Here is a 20,878-nt window from a genome sequence, read left to right on the forward strand (position 1 = left end):
TTAGGGCTTAGGAGTAGAATACTGTGTAGCGACAGGACCCATCGAAATAATACCCAAGCCTAGTAGACTACTATCAAAAGGAAGTGCTAAAGTGTAATTGTTAACATAAATGACTTTCAAAGATACGTTTTTTACGAACATTCAAACTAAAATTGTTTAATTTAGATAATGCATCATTTAAAGATAAAATTGTTAGTATTATACATTAAATTATGACACCAAACAAAATATGCCTTCTATGTGGATGCTGAAAATAATAGTTTGTTAATTTGATAAATATTAAAATAATATTAGCAATCCAGTCCAAAGAAATCATTTATGCGATTTGTGAGAATGCCTTTTTTTCTGTTCTTGATGCATTACCACGTTATGCACGAAGGACTTCCATTGAACCACTTGTTTCACAGTTACCCTTTATTTTTAAGGTACTTTAAGGATTTGAAACCGTACGTTATATTTATCATCACCTGCTTTGCGATTCTATAATCACACACGAAAATGCGGAAGGAAACCACAATTAACTTAGCGTTGGGCTTGATTGCATAAAATCATTCTTGAGAGGAGCATCATAATGAAATTAACACGTAATGAAATATTATTTCAACCATATACTCGTTGGCATTAACCCTCGCCCTCTTCGTTCATTTCTCTTCTCGAAACGATCAAGACGAAAATTTCGAAAATCAAATGATTAATCCCTAAATCGTGAAGGTAAATTTTCCATTACCGCGCAAATTATTATTGCATTCCAATTTTGTTGTTTCTAAGCAACGAATCAAAATTCCAACACATTTTAATTAAAAGTGATGGAGAGGGTTAGCCCTTCTTTGATGTTACGATATTTTGTCATTATTATTCAATACAGCATGCAAATAAAGGTACTATAAGATTTAAAATAGGCAGGATAAAATGAAAAATATAAGGGCAAAGTAGAAGTTACGGAAACTTATATTTTAATCGTTAATATGAACTTAGATTAGTCCACATTATTTATATATATATATATATATATATATATATATATATATATATATATATACAAATATATATATATATATATATATAATATCTGTTTTGTCCATCATGTAAGGAGAAGGTGAAATGGACAGAGAAGAAAACGAATGAGGAAGTACTTGGTATGGTGGGCGAAGAGAGGGGTTTGCTGGAAGAAATCCTATGGAGGCAGGAAAAGTGGATAAAGGAGGTGTTGACCGGCAGTGGGATGTTGAAGACTGTGATAGAGGGGAGAATGTTGGGCAAAAGAGGAATGGGAAGGAACAGGATAGGAGTGTTGGACGGGATGAAGGGAGGAAGAAAGTACTCCGAGATGAAGAGGGACCTGATATAGAGTAGGATGATGGATTTTGTGTTTTGTTAGGAGTAATGAAATGTGTGTTTGGTAGTTGTGTCCATCCAAAAACCTACCTTAACCGGTAGATTACCTTAATAATAATAATTATATATATATATATATATATATATATATATATATATATATATATATATATATATATATATATATATATATATGTATATATGTCACTGAAACAAGGTTTATTTCGTTTTTACAATTAATCGATCAAACTATTAAATGCACCAAGATCCACAGTTAAACCTCCCGTCCGACAGTAGGTTTAATCCATTTGAAGTGCCCTTAACATTAGCACCTCACGTAAGGACTGAGATACGACCAAAATCCGGTATTCGAATCCGAGCCGAAAAGGAGTGAAGACAGTGCATTTTGCACAGTACCATCCCTATACTCACAAATTATTTTCGTAATGATACAATTCTTGTACGTAAGTTTACTGGCTTGCTTTGCTGTTTGGTTTTTTAAGTCCTCTACTGTGTATACAATTTGCATGCATATAGACAGATACAATCACCTAAAGTTTTCAAATTTTAAATATCATGTTATTTTATTTAGATGATTGCATGTTTCGTGCATACAAAAATACTACAAAAAAGGAGGGCAACATTGAGAAATCTATCAAATGCTCCTTCCAATATGCAAGTGTTGGCACCGTTGGCACTGTGGCAGTGTTGTTGTACTGCCTAAACGGATTTTCCGTGGGAGCATTATGTGCAGAATTAAGAGGCTGGAATTAGTAATGCTACGGTTTTCCATGATAATGAACTAACCTGTAAAAACTTATATTTACCTTGAAGTTGAGTTCTCGGTACTTTTCATAGTCCAGCAATCTGTTGTTCTTCACTTGAATGACAAAATTGGCGCTTCGTTCGGCGATGTTTGGAGACACTTCGAAGGTACCGTTGTCACCTTCGAGAGTCAATGCAAAGAACCCTGACCGTCCCTGTGGATAAAAAGAAACAATTAGAAAGGCAATCAATATTTAAGAACGCATACATTGATTATAGTTAAAATACTGGACAAGTTTAACTGTCACTGGAAACTACCTGTCTAAGCAGTTGTTTTTAATATTGAGTTATTGTAAAATCAAAGGTAGAATCGAGATAATATTTAAAGCCACCTATTTAAACAGCTTCCTTTGATATTCCTAATACAGTAAGCTATATATCTTGTAGATTTATAATTTTGGATTGCAGAACCTACGGATATGGATGTGAAGTAATGATTAGTATAAATGGCCTAAAAGAAAACAATTTTATCTATGTTTGTTCCAACCCCCTTTCTTTTATTCGCAATTCTTTCCCATCCCCATCCCCGAAATGTTATACACTAAAGCACCTATATAATTTGATTTAAGATATTATTGATCAATATAGACTGTAATATTCGTAGAATACGTTATATTGAACTACTTATAACTAGACGCACAATATTTCTTTTATATGAACCAGGAATGTTGTCACCAAAATAACTAATGATATCTATTTCTTTATACATATAAATATTCATGTTTGTTACCTAGCTTGAAAATATAACAAATATTATGAAAATTGATAAAATCAATCATTGATATTTACTTTTCATTGATGGTAAAGACTTTCTTTGTCACTATCTTAATTTTTTCAAGAATATTTTTATAATATATAAGATAGAATTATTTTAATTCATCTATGGTCTAACGTTTAAGATATATTTTAGATTTATGCTATATACATATCTTCTAGTCTAGCAACACAACCTCACACTCGACATGTATTAAATTATTATTCATACTTTTTACCACTCTTGACTTTATGCAATATCCATATCCTTTTCTCACCCTATCTAGTTTGTCAAACGTCCTCCCCTCTATCACAGTCTTCAGAATTACGTTGCTATTCGAAATGCACCCACCATTATGCCTTCATTGGCTATCTCCCAAAAGCGCTCTTATTGTTTTTTTCCATTTTACCTCTACCATGTTTCTGCAAATCCACAGCTCAAGAGCCTCCAATCTATGCCTATTATCTTGTTTCAACAACCACATTTCCAAATCATTCAAAACTAGTTCTCATATTAAATATTTTCTCATATTTTCTTTAACTCCTAGCTTCACTTTCGTGTCGTCAATTCCCAACTTTTTTGGAACGCTTCTTTTTTTAATGCAGCTATTCTTTTTCTGTATCTGTTACTTCAACCATCTTGGTCCAAGACGCTTCTAACATGCATGTAGGCAAACTCTCCAACCTGTTCTAGATTTTGCCCTCCTGTTTTTACATCGTACTTAGCATTCTCTTTACTGGAAAACCTTGATTATTCATGCATTCCAACCTATCACAGTTTATTTGAAGGGCGCAGCAATTATTATAGACCGTTGGTTGACAAACTAAAGCATAATCATCGGCAAACCATACCAATTTTATGAGCTTCCCCACAAATTTCATCCCTTTCTATTGTTTTTACGATGCCTCCTTTAACATTTCTTCGGGTGGTAATTGAGACCCCTCTCTCCTGCTCTACTCCTAACACCAGCCTTCCCAACTCCCCATTCGGCCAAAGTACCTGAGCAGGGTGAGAAATGTAAAGGTAGCGGATGCTTTTTCTTAGTTTCTAATCGAACCCTATCCAATCTAATACGTTCTTTAATTTGCCCTATTTACTTTTTCACGCGTACATCTGAGATCTACGAAATATACAAAAGCAACCTGAATATACTGTTTAAGGACACAATAATATGGAAAATTAAAAAACTATTTTAAACAAATTTGATTAATGTTAGTGGTCAAACTTGTGATTGAATATGAAAATTCATTTCAATACTTAAAAATTGAAAAAATTACACAGTTTTGCATATGCATTCGAATTCATAAATTATTCTACATTTCTGCAAGCTACTTCGTACTCTCCGCATGAGTTGAATTAATATTTGATATATAAGTATTTTCCAATTTAATTAACTCACCATTTAACACGCGAATTTAATTATTTTTTCCTTTTTAGTTCCAAGTTTGATATGTTTAAGCTCTGTATATTGTGATTAGTTACTATACACACACATATTTTAATAATTGGTAGAAATCCATTAGAGTACAAAGTTATGAATACGTGTTCCATTTTTCATTAATAATATAACGGATTATGTTAGCTATATTTTCTTGCAAATACAGTGGTGAATCAAATATATTTTATTTCTGCAGACGAAATAAATCACAATTGATTGCACTGAGTTATATATTTGTATATATAGGAACAAATCTGTCCAATATTCAACCTTGAAAAAAGTTTTAAAAAATTTAGTCATGAAAGTAGTATAAATTATTTGATTAAAGCATGAATTTAACTGATAAATTTTTGGATTAAGGAAAAATTATTACTCAAATGATGTAATGGTATTCGAAATAGCTGATTGTCACATTACTGCAGCATTTAAGTATTTGGGTTGAGTCAGTTAATACATCGGTATTTTTTAAGTGATCCGCGTACGAATAGTGTTCTATATTGTTCAAAAATCTATTAACCATTCAAAGTGGATTCTAAAATATATATATACGATTCACCGAAAAACATTAAACACCGTTGCTAATGCTTCTACAATTTTGCTCGAAAAGAAATTTAGAATCGATAAAGTAGCGCATGCGTAAAATTTGTATGCTGCCTTTGAAAGACAAATTAGGGAAATAAATTTTAAAATAGAGTTAAATACTCTGTAAATTATCGATTCACTGCTATATTAAACATTCTAATAAGTTCTAATAAAGAGCTATTAAAAATAGGGTTTGGATGTTGTGACACCGGTTGGAAAAGTTTATTTTCTAAAATTTATTTATATTGCAATATTAGGTTGAAAAAAATTACTTGCCGTCGGAATGGTAGGTATTCTTGTAAGGTTGAAATGGGTGGATTTTTAATTAGTTTTTATATCCTTGAGTAATATGTGAGTAGGTTGAAAAGCCAAAAGAAACATTGGTGATAGGAATGGAGTTCTGTATTGCACAAGTGACTTTTCAAATTAATGATTGCCGAGAGGGGAAGCGAGGGGTCAAAGAGAAAACAGCAGCAGCAGTGGAAGGAAAGGTCACTGGAGTTTGGATCGTGTTCTAAAATTAGAGGTTGATTGAAGTCTTTTATTCGTAAGATTCGAAATGGGCAGGATAGGTGGTGTGCGAGGGAAAGGACATCAGGGAAGAAGTTTTGATTTTAGGAGTTCCCTTTGAGAGATAATAGATGACCCTTTGGGAAATGAAACGGGTGAAGCTGCGGGAAATGGAACGCGGTCAAAAGGTAAGAGGTGCGAAATGAAACATGGCTGATTCCCTTTCAAGACCTCCGGTTGAACGGTCGTTATTATGGATCAGGCGTGCAGAAGTGGCATTTTCGATTAAGCGAAAGGATCGATATGATCCCCTCTTGATATGTATTTCATGAAGCACGTAATTTAGTAGTGCTCGATAATGATTTGAGTGCCTTTCGAAGAACCGTTTCACGAAATATGCTATCTGGGCACTTTTATAATAAAATCTAGATGATTTCGTTTTATTTGAAGTGATAAAAGTGAGGAATCAAAGGGAGAGAAAGGTTTATCTACATTTCAACGCATGCGTTTCGCTTAAAGTACGGTTTCAGTGATTTGTATTCGGACATTTTATACTGGTTAATTACATTTGAAGGGCATCTTTTCGCTGTGATGTCAAACTAAATTTTACGATAATTGGTATACTAAAAGAAAAAAAATTACAGGGAAACCTTTTGGAAGTTTTTGTTCAGTTAGTGAAACCCGTGGAGTTCATCTGTGACTGGAATTACTTCAATGTAATTCTCCCAATGTGTGATTAATTATACTGGAAATTCTTAACTGATGATTATTTTTGTCGGTGCTGAAGCAGTAATAGACATTCAAGAGTTTTTTAGTATTTCTGGGAACTAAAAGGTACGTAAGTTATGTTGTCAGAGTAATTGCATCGCAATTATAATTGTGTTAAAAATAAAGTACCTTATTGATTAATTCCGCCAAATAACACTATTATCTAGTATTATTTCTTTTTTTAAGTTTGTAACTATAGAAGTTGCATTATCACTCTTAAGAACATTATACACGATGCTTATTTCAGCACTAAAATCAGAATCATGCATCAAAGAATGCATGAAGCCCCATCGCTAAAAAAGGAAGGAAAGCATTTGATTAGTAAGTTGAATTCCATTTACAGTATTGAACATTTATACGTACGAATACGATATTTACTTTGTATCCGATTCTTGAATCCAACAACCAATCACAGAATATCAGGGTTATTACTAAGACTAGTGATTTTTGCATCGGAATCACCAAAATTTTTGTAAAAATCTACATTTTTTATTGCTGAGACAGAAAAACACTATTCCTTGTCGAAATTTATCTTCTTCGTCTTTGGGATTGTGATCGTTTTGGGGATATTATCCTGCTCCTAATGGGAAAGCCGTTTCCTTCACAGAACTATGGATGGAATTTGAAGTAGAGACTACTAAATACTTACTTTAATTGAAATATAAAAACAATACCAATGAAAAAAACCCGCTATAATAATAAGTCAAAAGAAGAGTTGGATTGTGTAAAAGGATTCATGGGAGACTTTTAACTGAATTTTCATGTAATTTTAGCATCCAGATTTCAGTACATAAAATTATGAACGTAGTAAACGGTTGTAAGGGTTCTCTGTATGGGAACAAATCATGATTTTGAAGCATTGTCAATAACGACGTGTTGACGTAATATCCTTGATTAAACAATAATGGAGAATATGACGGAATTACTTCATTATTCTCGAGTTAGCACAATTTTTTGAGAATTTATTTACCTCCCAACATAAAGTTAACATAGTCGACTCAGAAATGATAAAGTTAGCCAGAGCGTTTAGTATATTTATCTATGCAAAAAACTGGTATCTTTCAACAGTGTGGAGTCTCCAAGTATTAAAGTAGTGATAATATCAGAACCTTACTGAAAAAGCCCAAAAGGAGAATGTGTGAAACCTGACGTATTGAGGTTACAAAACCCTACCCCATTAGATCGAGATATCAGCCAACGCGTCCATTTTGGGATGATATGGTCTCTTTTCTTTGATATATTAAAAAAGGTAACAAATTTTCATTTCTTAACGTTTAAAATTGCTCGAACTGAGATTTAATTTTAGTTTACAGTACGAGTGAGTAAATTGTGGAGGTCAGTTGGCTCTAAGTGAATGAAAGCTAAAGGCATCAAACTAAATCCTTAAAAATTCGACTTTACAGATCATACAGGGTGTGTCCAAAATGTAAGTAGAATTAATTCGGGAAAAATATATTGCAGATCAAAGAACAATTTACTGAAATCCTTCCAAATAGACCTATTTTTCATCGAAACCCAACTTTTTCTGCCAAGCGCTTGTAAGATTCCTGTAATGAATCGACACGATATCTCGTTCAAATACCTCACTACGGCCTCTTTAACGTAATTCAGCGTTCCAAAATGGTTGTCTTTAAGTCTTTTTTTTATATTTAAAAAGCGAAAAGAAGTCCGGCGGTCACACTTTAGGGCAGCAAGACGGACGGCTTGGGTGATATCCGAGAGATCACGCGATATTGTCACACGAGCAGCCACCTGATCCTCCGGCAACACCTTGGAGACCTTCTTGGCACACACTCTTATGGCTAAATATTCTGTGAGAATGTGATTCACTGGGGATTTTGGAATACATGTATTGCACTTTTCTGCTAATACTTTTCATCACTAAGTCGTCGACGTTCGTCTAGGGTCTTCCCTGTCATCAACATCCTCCCTACCTTGCCGAAACATCTTGGACCAAAGGATTGGGACATTGCTTCATCTCACGAATCCAATTTTCCGAGCTTAAAACAAAATTCAAACGCGTATCGTTCCTCCATTGAACGTGGCATCTTAAATTCGTGACGAGACCCTCGAACAAGGGTCCATTCCAGCAATCATTCAGGCACTGTAACGGCCCACAGATAGCTCATATAGGTCGCGTTAATTTCTCACAGACCAATCACCACCATTCCCGCCACAAATCCTTCCTCTTCAACCGTCCAAGTTGGCGGAAAAAAGCATTCTGCCTATTTTTTGAGCCAGACCCTGTATATTATCTATAACTTAAATATAAAAACAAATATTTTCTTACTGTTTTGCTTAGAAAATTCCAAGTAGTGAGTATTCAACTATAGAGAGTGGCATTAGGAGAAATTTGAGTTTCTAGCGCACATGGAGCCATATGATTAAACGACTCTTGAGTGGTGAAGGCACTCATGGTATGGACTGAATTCAAAGGGCTTAGGAGTTTGACTCTTGAGTGGCGCATCAATCAAACTCTGATGGATATCGAACGTTGGCTCAACAGGCCATATTCCGAAACCGAAACCCGAAGTATTTATTTTCCCTACCCATTCCCGTTTTCTGATTGAAAAATAACCCGCGTTTGTCAAATAAAAACTGAAGTTGAATGGCTCATAAAATCTGGAGTGCACCAAAACATGGCCCTCAGAGATCAATTTATTTTGATGCGCTTTGGGGGTTTCGAGACATTATTCTCTTTGAATATCCTGATGAAACCATGATCACATGGCGTAACACAAACTCGGAAACATCTCTTGACGGTGAGTTTATTTAGCACACGCCACAGTTTATCCGTCTTTTCTCCTCTAAAAATAAGACCTATAATAAGTATCAACCTTTTATCTAGCCTTCCAGTTGAGATGAGGTAATTAATATGAAAGAGCACGCTTATTAATTTTACGTAACATCATCTTAAATATTAAAGTAGGAGAAGATAAAGAAGAACAGACGGATCAGTTCATGTATTTGGCCAGTATTTTCCAGGATAATGGGCATATTAGTGGGGACATAAAGAGAGAAATTGCGTTAGCAAAAGAGGCATTTGCCAGAAGAAGATAATAAATGACGGGTATACTGTACAGAGTACCGAAGATTAGATTAGCAAAGACTTTAATATGGAGTGTAGTGCTTTATTTAGGTGAGACCTGGAGTTTGTGGGAAAATGATGAGCGTAGATTAGAGGCTTTTGCGATGTGGCTGTGGTAAAAGGGGAAGAAAATGAATGGGACGGAGATGAACACAAACGCTGAAATTTTTAATAGGGTTGAACAAAGGAGGAAGTTACTGGGGGGTATCAGAAAAAGGCAGAGAAAGTGATTTGAGGAAGTATTGGGATATTGAAGTCTCGGATTGAATGGAGAACATTAAAAAAGCGGGTTAGAGGAAGAAAGAGAGATGGTGTTTTAGACAGTATGAAGGCATCTTACGAAGAAACGAAGAAAGAAATAAGCCTAAGTAGTAGTAGTACAGGTATATAGGGGAGGCGACCGAGGGCTAAGGTTATTTGTGCCATTAAGAATGGATGGAATAGGAGGAAGGGTAGAGAGAAACCCAGTATCAGCATTAGCCTACTCTTAACCAAAGTCGCCAAGGGGTCCGCAGCTTAACGTCCCATTCGACGGACGGCGTACTCACTCAAAGTGCCCAAGACAAAGCACCTCAAATAGGGATCAGGATAGCACTGAAAAATATCTGCCGCCGCTGGGATTCGAACCAGGGCCCTCTGGGCGGAAGGCCAAGACATTAACCACAGCATAAGTCTTCCGCAGAGTACTTAGAGTAAAATAAGTAAGCCTTCCGGACCGTCCAAAAATTAGCTTTAAACTACGTAGATCGTTTAACCGTCTTGGAAGTTGAAGTATTTTCAAATCCTGAGGAAAAAAATACAATATGCACTGGTTGCGAGGCGATTTGTTTGACCAGAATGATACAATGGCCTTGGACACTCCCAAAATATTTTACCTTCAATTTTAAACAAATTTAATTGTTGTTTTTTAAATTTATCATCCAAACCAAAATTACATTTTTTACTATAAAATTGCGCGTACTGAGGAACGGTACCATTATTTTTTTCAATAAATTACTTTTTAAAAACATTACCTTAGGTATTATACTCAAAAATTCTTATCATGCGCGGTAAAAATTTTTTTTGGTCATATTTCAAAATGTTCAAGGGTTGTTTTTTAAGTTTCACCCGTTTGTTCATAAAAAAACATCTGCTGTAAAATGTATGCATTGACGTTTTTAGTTTTCTGAAAAACCTAATTCACTTTTCTACCTAACCGCCATTCTATTCTATGAACTTTTCGTAACACACGCTTCACCAGTTTCTTTAACTCCTAAGCATAGAAATCGTCCTTCTGGAATTTGAACCAGTTGGCAACGGCGGTCTATAGTTAATCGTCGTATTGAAACAATTGCCAACCAAGCCACTGTCCGAAATATATAAAGAGGAAATAGTCGCTAGGTAAGTGCTCCGTCATGTCGATAATGATCCAAAAATCCAAAATAAGTAAGCAGGAATTATCTGTTCACAACTTGCACACAGTTTGTGATATCAAAGCTTTAACGAAACAATCTTATAATTAGTGGTAATCAGAAGAATAACTGCAGTGGCCTTGGAAAATATCAGTTGATGATACTGCTTGTGGAAAAATGTGTTTTGATCCAGCAATATTTCATTATTAAAAAAAAACTCTTACTTACAGAATATACTTCATGCATCAAAACTGTTTAGATATCAGTTCTACAAGTATATATATATATATATATATATTTCCTCCCCCATGCTGTTTCATTATTTTTTGGGTTTCCATGTATTTATTGAGAAAAAAAATTTTCCTTTCCAATTTGATTCAAGAACAATGCATACGTTAAATATCTAATTTATAAGCATAAATGTAACCTTCTGGAAAGTAAGTATCTAAATCAATTCAGCAAACTTTTGTACAACATATTTATCACACTCTTCTCTGTAGAGTCATTTTCATCTCGTTTCCTGAAGACTACAATAATTTGCCTTTATAGGAACGTAATGTTGATTCTGTTTCAAATATTGTTCTCCAAGATATTTAGAATAGAGGATTGAATTTATGAGTTCTGGGTAATGAATGAGCATTATTTTTATATTTGCATTTAATAATGGAAAAGGTTTGAACAAATAAAAATGTAATTGTTCAAAACTTTATCTTTATTTAGGTATTTATTTATTTTGTGCATTGCAAAGCACAAAATAGATCGTCAAATATGTGTATATAACAAATATATGTGGATAACAAATATATAATTGAATATTTCATAGATGGCTATGCAGTTATTTTGAATGTACATCTGACATTTAAGCAGTAAAGGTAAACTTCTGGGTGAGATAAAATATAAAATATTGTTAATACACAATATTATGTCAGACAGAATTTTGTTTTCTCATTCATAAAAATTTGTTTCATTTGTTATTTTAATAAACTTTAAGGAATGTGAAGTTTGAACGTGACTAAAGCTGTGCCAATGGATGTCAATAAGGTACTCAGGGGCTCCAAATTATCTTACTGTAATTGATAATGTCGTGCTTATGAGGTCATAATCTGTGTTCTTTTTGCTTGCACAGATTAATTTTAAGATAATCTAAATTTCGTTGTTACCGCAATTAAAATATCCTTACCGTAAAATACCGTTATTTTTGAATCGTTGTTGGAAATCACAGTCTTCCGGGGTTGCCATCATTCGCATAATGAGGCAAAGCACGTGGGCCTCAATTTTGCACTAGATACTCAGTAAAAAAATCTCGAGATGGAAGTTAAAGGTCTGCATTTGTGCTTGAACCGATCTACACAATTTTGTAAGGTCTAACAAAAGCAGTCTGGAAAACCCATTCATATTTTCTTACTCTCAAACAACCCTATAGTTTTTTATCTTGATACTAATAAACTATAACTGAAGGTACGTTGTATGGAATACGTAATTTGTTAAACATCATTCTCTCCGAGCAACCTTAGCTGCCCTCGTTTTGTTTAAACATTAAAGTAAGCCATATTTTTGAACTTTTTCCATAAGAGGGGTAAAAATTACCGTGGATCGGATAGGTTCCATGACAAAATTGAAACTCAGAACTAAAATATAAACCTATATATATATATATATATATATATATATATATATATATAGGTTATATATATATTTATATATATACCTGTATACATATAAATAACATACACTTTGATAAACAACATTAAGTTTTATTTATTTGACAGGAATAGGCTGACCCAAACTCCGGCAAAACAGTCATTTTCTAATTGATATTGAACATGAATGAATAAACAAAAAAGTAATCTGGTGTACAACCCTACTCTGCAAAATCTTTTATATGATTTATTTTATTGTTTTCGACTCACACAGAGAGTGGGAATATTCTGTGAATTTTATTAGAAAACGTTTTTTGTTTAGTGTCTCTTGATGAGCGGTATTATTTCATCGTGATTCGTATCTCGAAGTTTTCCTATAAGCAGTATTTTATGGGTCACCTTAGTTTCACTTTTACGTAACAACTACTTTTTGGAATGACCCTGCTTTATGCTACTTTAATTCCATTTGCCTGAAGTTATTACCGAGTCAGATTCATAACTTATTTCAAGTTTTTCATTGAAGTGCATATAATAAAGAGTCCAATCTTTCCGACTGTGACGTGACATGTGACAGAGAACACAAACAATGGACACTCTAGTGCGAATATCGAGAGAGGACCTTAAACTTGAACCCAAGGGCAATACCCTTAGGAGGGTGAGCAACAGGCTTTCGTTCGATAAAGGAGCGAGAGTTGTCTGCTTAAATCTTCTTTCGGTGAGAGTGAGGAAATTAATGAAAAAATTTCCCCACTCTCGAGTTATTGGAGAAATTCCCAAGTTTTGGACAACTCGCGGGAAATTTTCCTTTGGACAATATTTAACCAAGTGTCCGATCCCCACATGTGCTGTACATTTTGACCCATGGAATTATTTATCAATTTCTTAACATTTAGCCCACTGAAACTATTTCGAACCGACACAGTTCATGCGGTGTAAACCGCTAGGTTATAATTATTTTCTAATTCCTAATCGGTTATTGTCTCTTATTTTTTAACACAGTCATCTTTAATTCTGTTTCCAATTTAAGCCGTAAATTATTTTATTTAGTTATTTCCATTACTCTTAACGACTTATATTAAATTTTGTGAGAGAATATGATCGTCTCAGTTGTAATCTATTCAAGATTCACCCTACGTAAGTAACAGAAAGAATGATTGGCCGGGGTGGTGTCAGGCAGTGAAGTGTCAAGGCTGAGCAAGTTTGGTAATTTTTACTTATAAACCTTGGATATGGTGTATGCCACTCATGCAAACGACTGGAGGTAAGAATTTAAAGACCCGGGAAGCTGGTTAAATATGTTATATTTGCGGATTTATTAGATTGCAGATTGCGGATATGTTAGTAGAAGTTGCGGCTTGCGCCAGTGGCCAGAATGAAAATAGGAGTTATTTTTTACTCGATTGCACATTTAGTACTATACAATTGTTGACTATAGAAGATTTTCCATATTTATACGGAATCCATTTTAAAAATGAGATGAGGTGGAAGTAAAGATGGAATATTAAATTAGATGCATGTAAGTAATGGTCTTCGGAACAAATAAGATTTTTTAGGCCTTTGTTTTTCCTAAGGTTTGACATCGTTGGCGAGGAATGAGTTTCAAAATGAGTAATACATTTATAAATAGTTAAATGAATTATGTTATTTAAAACGATGAGTATTAATTAGTAACTTGGCAATTTTGAATTGAAAAATAGAGGAAAAAAGTCTTTAATGAGGTGATATTGACACTAAATAATCCCATCTTTCACCTAACCCCTCGCCGTTTCCATACATAAATATGTCAACGGTCATTAAATAATATTATGGACAATTTGGAGAGTTATCATAGGAAAATACAACATAAAATTTACCATTAAAAAAATGTAATAAATTCTGCGTTTGTTAAAAAAATAGAAACAAAGAACGGATATAAATTTTTCCCGTTCTTTGTTATATTCGAATTCCACCACGTCACACCTGAAACTACAAAATTTTAAAATAGCGTGTGAAACAAAATGTGGAAGCGTTGCATTTAATAAATGCCCAGATGACCCCAAAAGTAGATAAAAAGTAATAAAAAGCTGGATGTGCATTTAATTATGTCAAGAATGGTGTAACGTTTGTGCTATCGGCGAAGATTGGAGAGGGCTTTACGTATTATTCATTGTGAAAGCCACGAGCAGTTTTAGAAAGTATACATTTTTCAAGCAGTCGTCTAAGGAAAAAGGTTCTTATAGAGTTAGGTAGTATTTGGGAAAGCTCCGAGATTTTTCCGGAATTCTGCCTACTCTTTTGTAACTGTACGGGAGCGCGTAAGACCTATATTCAAGTGGTATAGAGCGCCGAACATACAAAATTCTCATTCCTTAATCTGATAAATCTTTTCATTGTATTCTATGATTAAATTTTGTTTGAAAAGTATATCTATGTTTCATAAGCTTTTTAAAACTCGAAAAGTGTTAAAAATATTAAACTTCAAACAATTTCATTCAAAATATATGATAAAAAACATTGTTTTACTAATATAAAATATAAACCTTTCCTATTAATCTGTTTTGTTGCCGAAAAGATCCAAAATGAGGTATGAAATGGTTAGATAAAACTCAATAAATACCACTGCATTTTATTAAAAACGACCGGTTTCCTCTGATCATGATCTGATAATATCGACTGTTTAACGAATTTTTTAATAACAATAAATGAAACTTATAAAATTTTTACGTAATTTTTTCCCATCATGCAGCTTCGTAAAGTTCAACCGACCATAGAGTTAAAAAATTAAATCAATAGTTTAAGTTAGTTTAAAATGGGTAAATTTTAATTTTAAAACAAAACGGATTATATCTAGTTAACTTCAAAGCACCTGCATCTTGAGCTCCAAGAATCCTAGTTCGCTCCACCAAATGTCAAGTTTAAGCAACCATATCATCCAAGCACACCCTCCATGCACACCTGGGGTTTCATCTCCTACCCTTTCTTTTTCGGAGCTCTTCTCCGTTCCCCTCTTCCCCCCTGTCCAATTCCCCCTTACCATGTCGTCGTCCTTCACCCTTGGAACCCAGGGGTCCGAAAACTGCAACGCCGTCCCAAGAGAGCTCCCCTCCGGTATTCGGGCGACGTACCTGTGCAATGGGGTGGAAGGAAAACACGAGAGGGGTTATTATGCCGGGCGAAGTTCCAATCGCAAACTACCTTTTTTCGGCAGTGTACTATATCTTGAGATGAGACATGAAATGCCACGTAGGCCGAGCATTCATCTTGGAAGTTTTATTTTACATCTTACCTAGGAATAAGTATTTTCTTATGGATGGTTTATTTTTTACACGAATGATGTGTGTTAGTGTGTGTGGGTCTGTGTTTATGTATGTATGTTAGTATATATATATATATATATATATATATATATATATATATATATGTGGAGAAGGTGGGTAGGAAGAAGAATGGAGAAGGTGAAATGGACAGAAAAGAAAACAAATAAGGAAGTACTTGGTATGGTGGGCGAAGAGAGGGGTTTGTTGGGAGAAATCCTATGGAGGCAGGAAAAGTGGATGAAGGGGGTATGACCGGCGGTGGGATGTTGAAGACTGTAATAGAGGGGAGAATGTTTGGCAAACGAGGCAAGGGCAGGAACAGGATAGGGACGTTGGACGGGATGAAGGGAGGAAGGAAGTACTCAGAGATGAAGAGGGACCTGATGTAGAGTAGGATGGTGGATTTTGTGTTTTGTTAGGAGTCACAAAATATTTAGTTGGTATCTGTGTCCATCTAAAAACCTACCTTATATATATATATATATATATATATATATATATATATATATATATATATATATATATATATATATATATATATATATGTGTTTGTGTGTGTGTAAGCGTAATGTAAGTGTTTTTGCCTTAAAATCATATAAATGTTATTTATAACACATAAATTGCCTCCAAAGTGAGATCGGGTTCCAAAAGATTTATGAGTTCTATAAATTTTAAGTAAATTAATTAATTTCAGATATTTATTGCTGCGTAAACAAAGTATTACTGCTCAAAATAATGATTAAAATTGCAAATATCTTACTAGATTAATGAAAAAGAATGTTTTATACTCTAAATAACGCCCAATTTCAAACAATTCTGATTCATATGATTTATTTATGCATATGAATTAAATTTTGCCTGGAGGAAGATGTGCTTTATTACTAGAATATAGTAATGTATAGTATTGCAACAAAATGTTTGTCAATTTAGAGTTGAGGAAATGATGTTTAATCATCATTATATTATAAACATACTATGATTTAATGCCAGTTAACAGGTAGCAGCTGATAAAAAACTGAAAACTTTAGCTCATGAATCACTCAATATGTTCCCGTGTGTCATTAAATATAAACATGAAATTAAGAAGCTCACAAAAACCTAACAACTCATACAAATTTATTAATTGTACAATTATTCACGACATTTGAATTGAAACGTCTGCACAATAGTTTTTAATCATTTTTTTGTTTAATTAGTATAAGTTTACCTCTCGATCTAGGATTATCTTCGTGAATAGACGAAGATGAAGTGAGATATTTTGGATAGCTTTGGTATATTCCGAGCGGATGAAATATAATTTAAGATGCGGCAATGCTGGCATGTGACTTTGATGTGAAGTAAGTAATAATGAAACATCACAATGCATATTTCTAGCAATGCTCGGGCGTATGGAAGTACTCCACAAAATAAATGAATTAATTTGTTCGGAGCTCGGCTTCGGCTAGAACTTGGGGAGCATGTATTTGCCACTTTACCCTTGGGGATATTTCTCCGTCACTTTATATAAGAGATCCATAATTGCCTTTCAAGGTCATTCACTCACTGATTGCTCTCGAAGCGTGGTGGCCCCCTGGCGAGTGTTTCCAGAATGAGCGCTACCTCCGCAGTCGATTCGGAGTTGAGCGGGTCGTCGTCAGGCGGCAGCACTATCTCCGAGGCAAGCACCTGCAGGACAACCAGGGGTGCGTTGCTCTGCGTTATGGCCGCCAATTGCTTCAGGGGACGGGCCAACTTGAGCTCTCCTGTTGGAAAGTAAATGAGTGATGAATGAATCGACATCGTGAAAGTCTCCTTAATCCGACTTGACTCTTGACTTTACCTAAATACTCGTATAACATTGTCGCCAAATTGACGTGGCGAAACGAGAAAGATAAACGTGACTGTTTCTACTCCTAGAATGACCCTATCCCTGGTAAAGAGGAGAAATGTTTCGCAAGGTTTGTCAAATGTTTCTCCCGGGACAAATACTTCTCTAAATGCATGTGGAACACAACCGGAATTATCGTGGTTAATTTCTGAGTGTCCTTGTCGTGAAAAAATCAGACGATAGCCTTAACGTTTAGCTACGCATCTTCTCTCAACATAGTTCAATTAATTAAACGAGTCTGATTTGCGGTCAAGATGGTTTCATTTGAAAATCTCCGAATCGCTTCAAGTTGATAATTTTCTTTAGATGTATGCAGCTCCTTGCGCCATTATTGTAGTGCTAAGTAGTTGTACTTATAGGATAATTCATTCGGAATTCTGGGAGCTTTTTGCATGAGACTAATACCGTGTATGTTGTGGTATTCAATGGTATAAAAAATAGGGACAAGGATGGCTACAGCTTGAAAAAAAACACTAGTGGATATTTATAAACGCTTCACCCAATATGTCATACTTTTTACATTATTAATTAACGAAGTTAAAGTTGAAATAGTCGAAGTAAATGAGGCCGGACGTTCTACGTATTCGTCTATTTATTTGAAGTTCAAAGATTTATGCCATGCCCGTCGACTAATTGCTAATGCATTAAATTCACGTTTTATATCAAAGAAATCATTTTGGAATTCTATGGTATAAGTGAATTAGTTACTAATAGCTGAATTAAATATGAGAAATAAAAGGCCACTGTAAAACAGCTGATTGGTAACTGCTAGACATATATCGTATCCTAAAAAATAGCTGTAAACTAAACTATAGTTTCTCTGTAGATTTATGAGCAGCATTATATTATTAGAATCCTGCTACTAAAGATAGATATAATTGAGTAAATATGTAATATCATTTTGGCGAAGAATTTGCGGATTCTCGTCTGTCATTTTGATTCATTCCCGAATGTTTTGTTGATTTTACTGTAAAACTTGAATACCTTCATTTCAACCACTTATCGCTAACTGAGGAATATTTTGACTATTCAAAGAGCTAAAGGACTTTTAAGAAAAATGCAAAAAAGGCATGCAGGAAAGGTATGAATGAAAAATCATTTTTTGCCAAATTTACAAATTTTTAAGTTGCAAAAAATAGTAGTAACCTTTTGTAAGTTAATGTTAACTTCGTAGTTATCCATTTTCCATCCGTTTTAAAACACTTCCATAATTGCATTCGACGTTCGTTGTTTACTTATTCACTACAAAATCTTCTCCATTCATAAAACAAAATAATTTTCTTCGTTTCTTGTTCACTTCATAAATTACCCCGAGCATAACTCGCCAAAGTTTTCCCTTTTTATCAATGAATATTTTTTGATAAATTGATCAATTTAAAAAGGAAGTATTTGAAAATGCAACTTCAAAGTAATTTAGTTGGACGTTTGCCTCACTCACAGCTGATCGGAACGAAATTTCCATCAACAAATCATTCTTGTAGTTCTTAAAAGTTTTCATTTCATTTATTTTGCTTGTTTCGTCACGTAAATTTGCCTACGGATGCTCGCTTTCTTTGATATCTGTTTTAATTTTTTTAACTTTTCACAATCAACCTCTGTTTTTAAGAAATTATTTAATATTGCATTGAAAAATGAACAAAAATAAATTTTCGTGTTGATATTAATCATTTTTTCTCGCCAGGACCGTATGCCGCCTTAAGTATGGTCTTTAATCGTTTTGCAGATAAACAAATATTTTTGGGACATTGACTTGAAATTTCCGTAGCAGATATTAATCCGCCAAACTTTCCAGAACATTGCTCTAAATCTATTCAGATTTCTGCAGGATAATTTACAGTAACATGATTTTTTCGTACAATAATTAATCTTTTTCAATTAAAAATATTCAATATTGAGTAACAAAGATGAATAGTTAAAATTTAATTTTATAACTTCATATACTCTCCTATGCATTATTTCCTGTTCAAAAAGCGGAAACGGGACTAATTTGTTGAAATTTCTTGGGAAAATGTGATTAAATGGATTAACGTTTGACAAGAAAATATTATTATGCATTAATTAATTGCAGGGAAAACATTTAATAAAAGATCAACATTCAAGGAGAGGACTTTTTAGAATAAACATACTGTAGTCTAATATTCATCTAGAAAAAAGGTAGCATCACAAGGGAACTTTTCATGCAAAAAAAGATAAAAATAAATTCGTGTTACCACAATATACATATATCAAATTGTTAATCAAAAAAACAATAGGATTAGCCTATTACTTAAAATTTCTAGAAACCGTTCACCAATCTTTGCAAGAAAAATGCCTTCTAATGTTGATGTCTAAAACTAGCAAAAAATGAATTGCAACTTGGAAAAAATATTGAAAAATCCTAAAACTGGACGCTTCAAATGCTAACAGGTGCTATACTCGTAGTATATTAGTTCATATGTTTATCAAAGGCTTTGAACAATAATAGATGAATTCAACAAGTTGGCATCGCTAAATATGAATGTACTTCCATAATTGTTAATGAATTGCTGTTTCCTTTGGCGAAATTTCTATAAATCAACTATAAAATACTTTATAAAGTGAGATATAATAATTTAAAAATCAAACTTATTACAACATTAAAAACATAATGTAGCGATGAGCTTTTCTAAATTCCTGATATTGATTTATGATTTCCTATTCCAATACTCGTTCTGATATCCTCCTGTTCAAGAACTTTGTATCCCTTATCCATAAAAGACCGATAATATTGTGAGTCATTTATTTTCTTACTTAATAGAGTTTTACCTGAATCATAAGCTTTTCTCTGTCAAATTAAATGCTGCAATATTTTAGATAAAGAATCCCAGGCGTTATTTAGAGACCCACAAAACTATGGTATTCATAATTTGTTTTTCTATTCTGAGAATATATGTATATCGTGACGCTGCCAGCCCAAAAAAATCTTCCACGCTGTAACAAGGAAGTATTCAATTATAGACGTAGCATCTTTCCAGCCTAGGCAGCCTACAAAACACTATATTATTTCGCCATATACTGGAGCTGGCATAAGTACATGAGTAGATAGTATGTCTAAAGTGGAATAAGACAAAAATTTTTTAATTCACCAAAATTTTGTTAACACTGTTCGACCGGTTTCATCACATAGAATAAACTTTCAGGAATAATTTCACCCATGCAATGAAACCGTTAGTACTGTATTCAAAACGATTTGGTGAATTTTACAAAGTTCGTCTTATTCCTCAAAACAAGATGAAGTTCACAAGTTTGAGCTCAATACCATTGAAGGGTAAATATATATAGGTGCGTGCGTGTGTGTGTATATGTATATATATATATATATATATATATATATATATATATATATATATATATATATATATATTG

At 33.7% G+C, this 20,878-nt stretch overlaps 1 protein-coding gene across 1 annotated transcript in view; it reads right to left on the reverse strand.

Annotated features, from left to right (window-relative positions):
* Cad86C (Cadherin 86C) overlaps positions 1 to 20,878 on the reverse strand; it is a 127,623-nt gene that overhangs the window by 78,167 nt on the left and 28,578 nt on the right. The window contains exons 8-10 of the mRNA XM_071599672.1: positions 17,171 to 17,369; positions 15,345 to 15,435; positions 2,163 to 2,315 (exon numbers count right to left, since the gene is read on the reverse strand). Coding sequence (XP_071455773.1) covers positions 2,163 to 2,315; positions 15,345 to 15,435; positions 17,171 to 17,369 — 443 coding nt within the window. The remainder of the gene's footprint in view (positions 1 to 2,162; positions 2,316 to 15,344; positions 15,436 to 17,170; positions 17,370 to 20,878) is intronic.

This window comes from Hetaerina americana, unplaced genomic scaffold (assembly GCF_022747635.1).
Source record: "Hetaerina americana unplaced genomic scaffold, ioHetAmer1.1.p SCAF_11, whole genome shotgun sequence".
Lineage (NCBI taxonomy): Eukaryota > Metazoa > Arthropoda > Insecta > Odonata > Calopterygidae > Hetaerina > Hetaerina americana.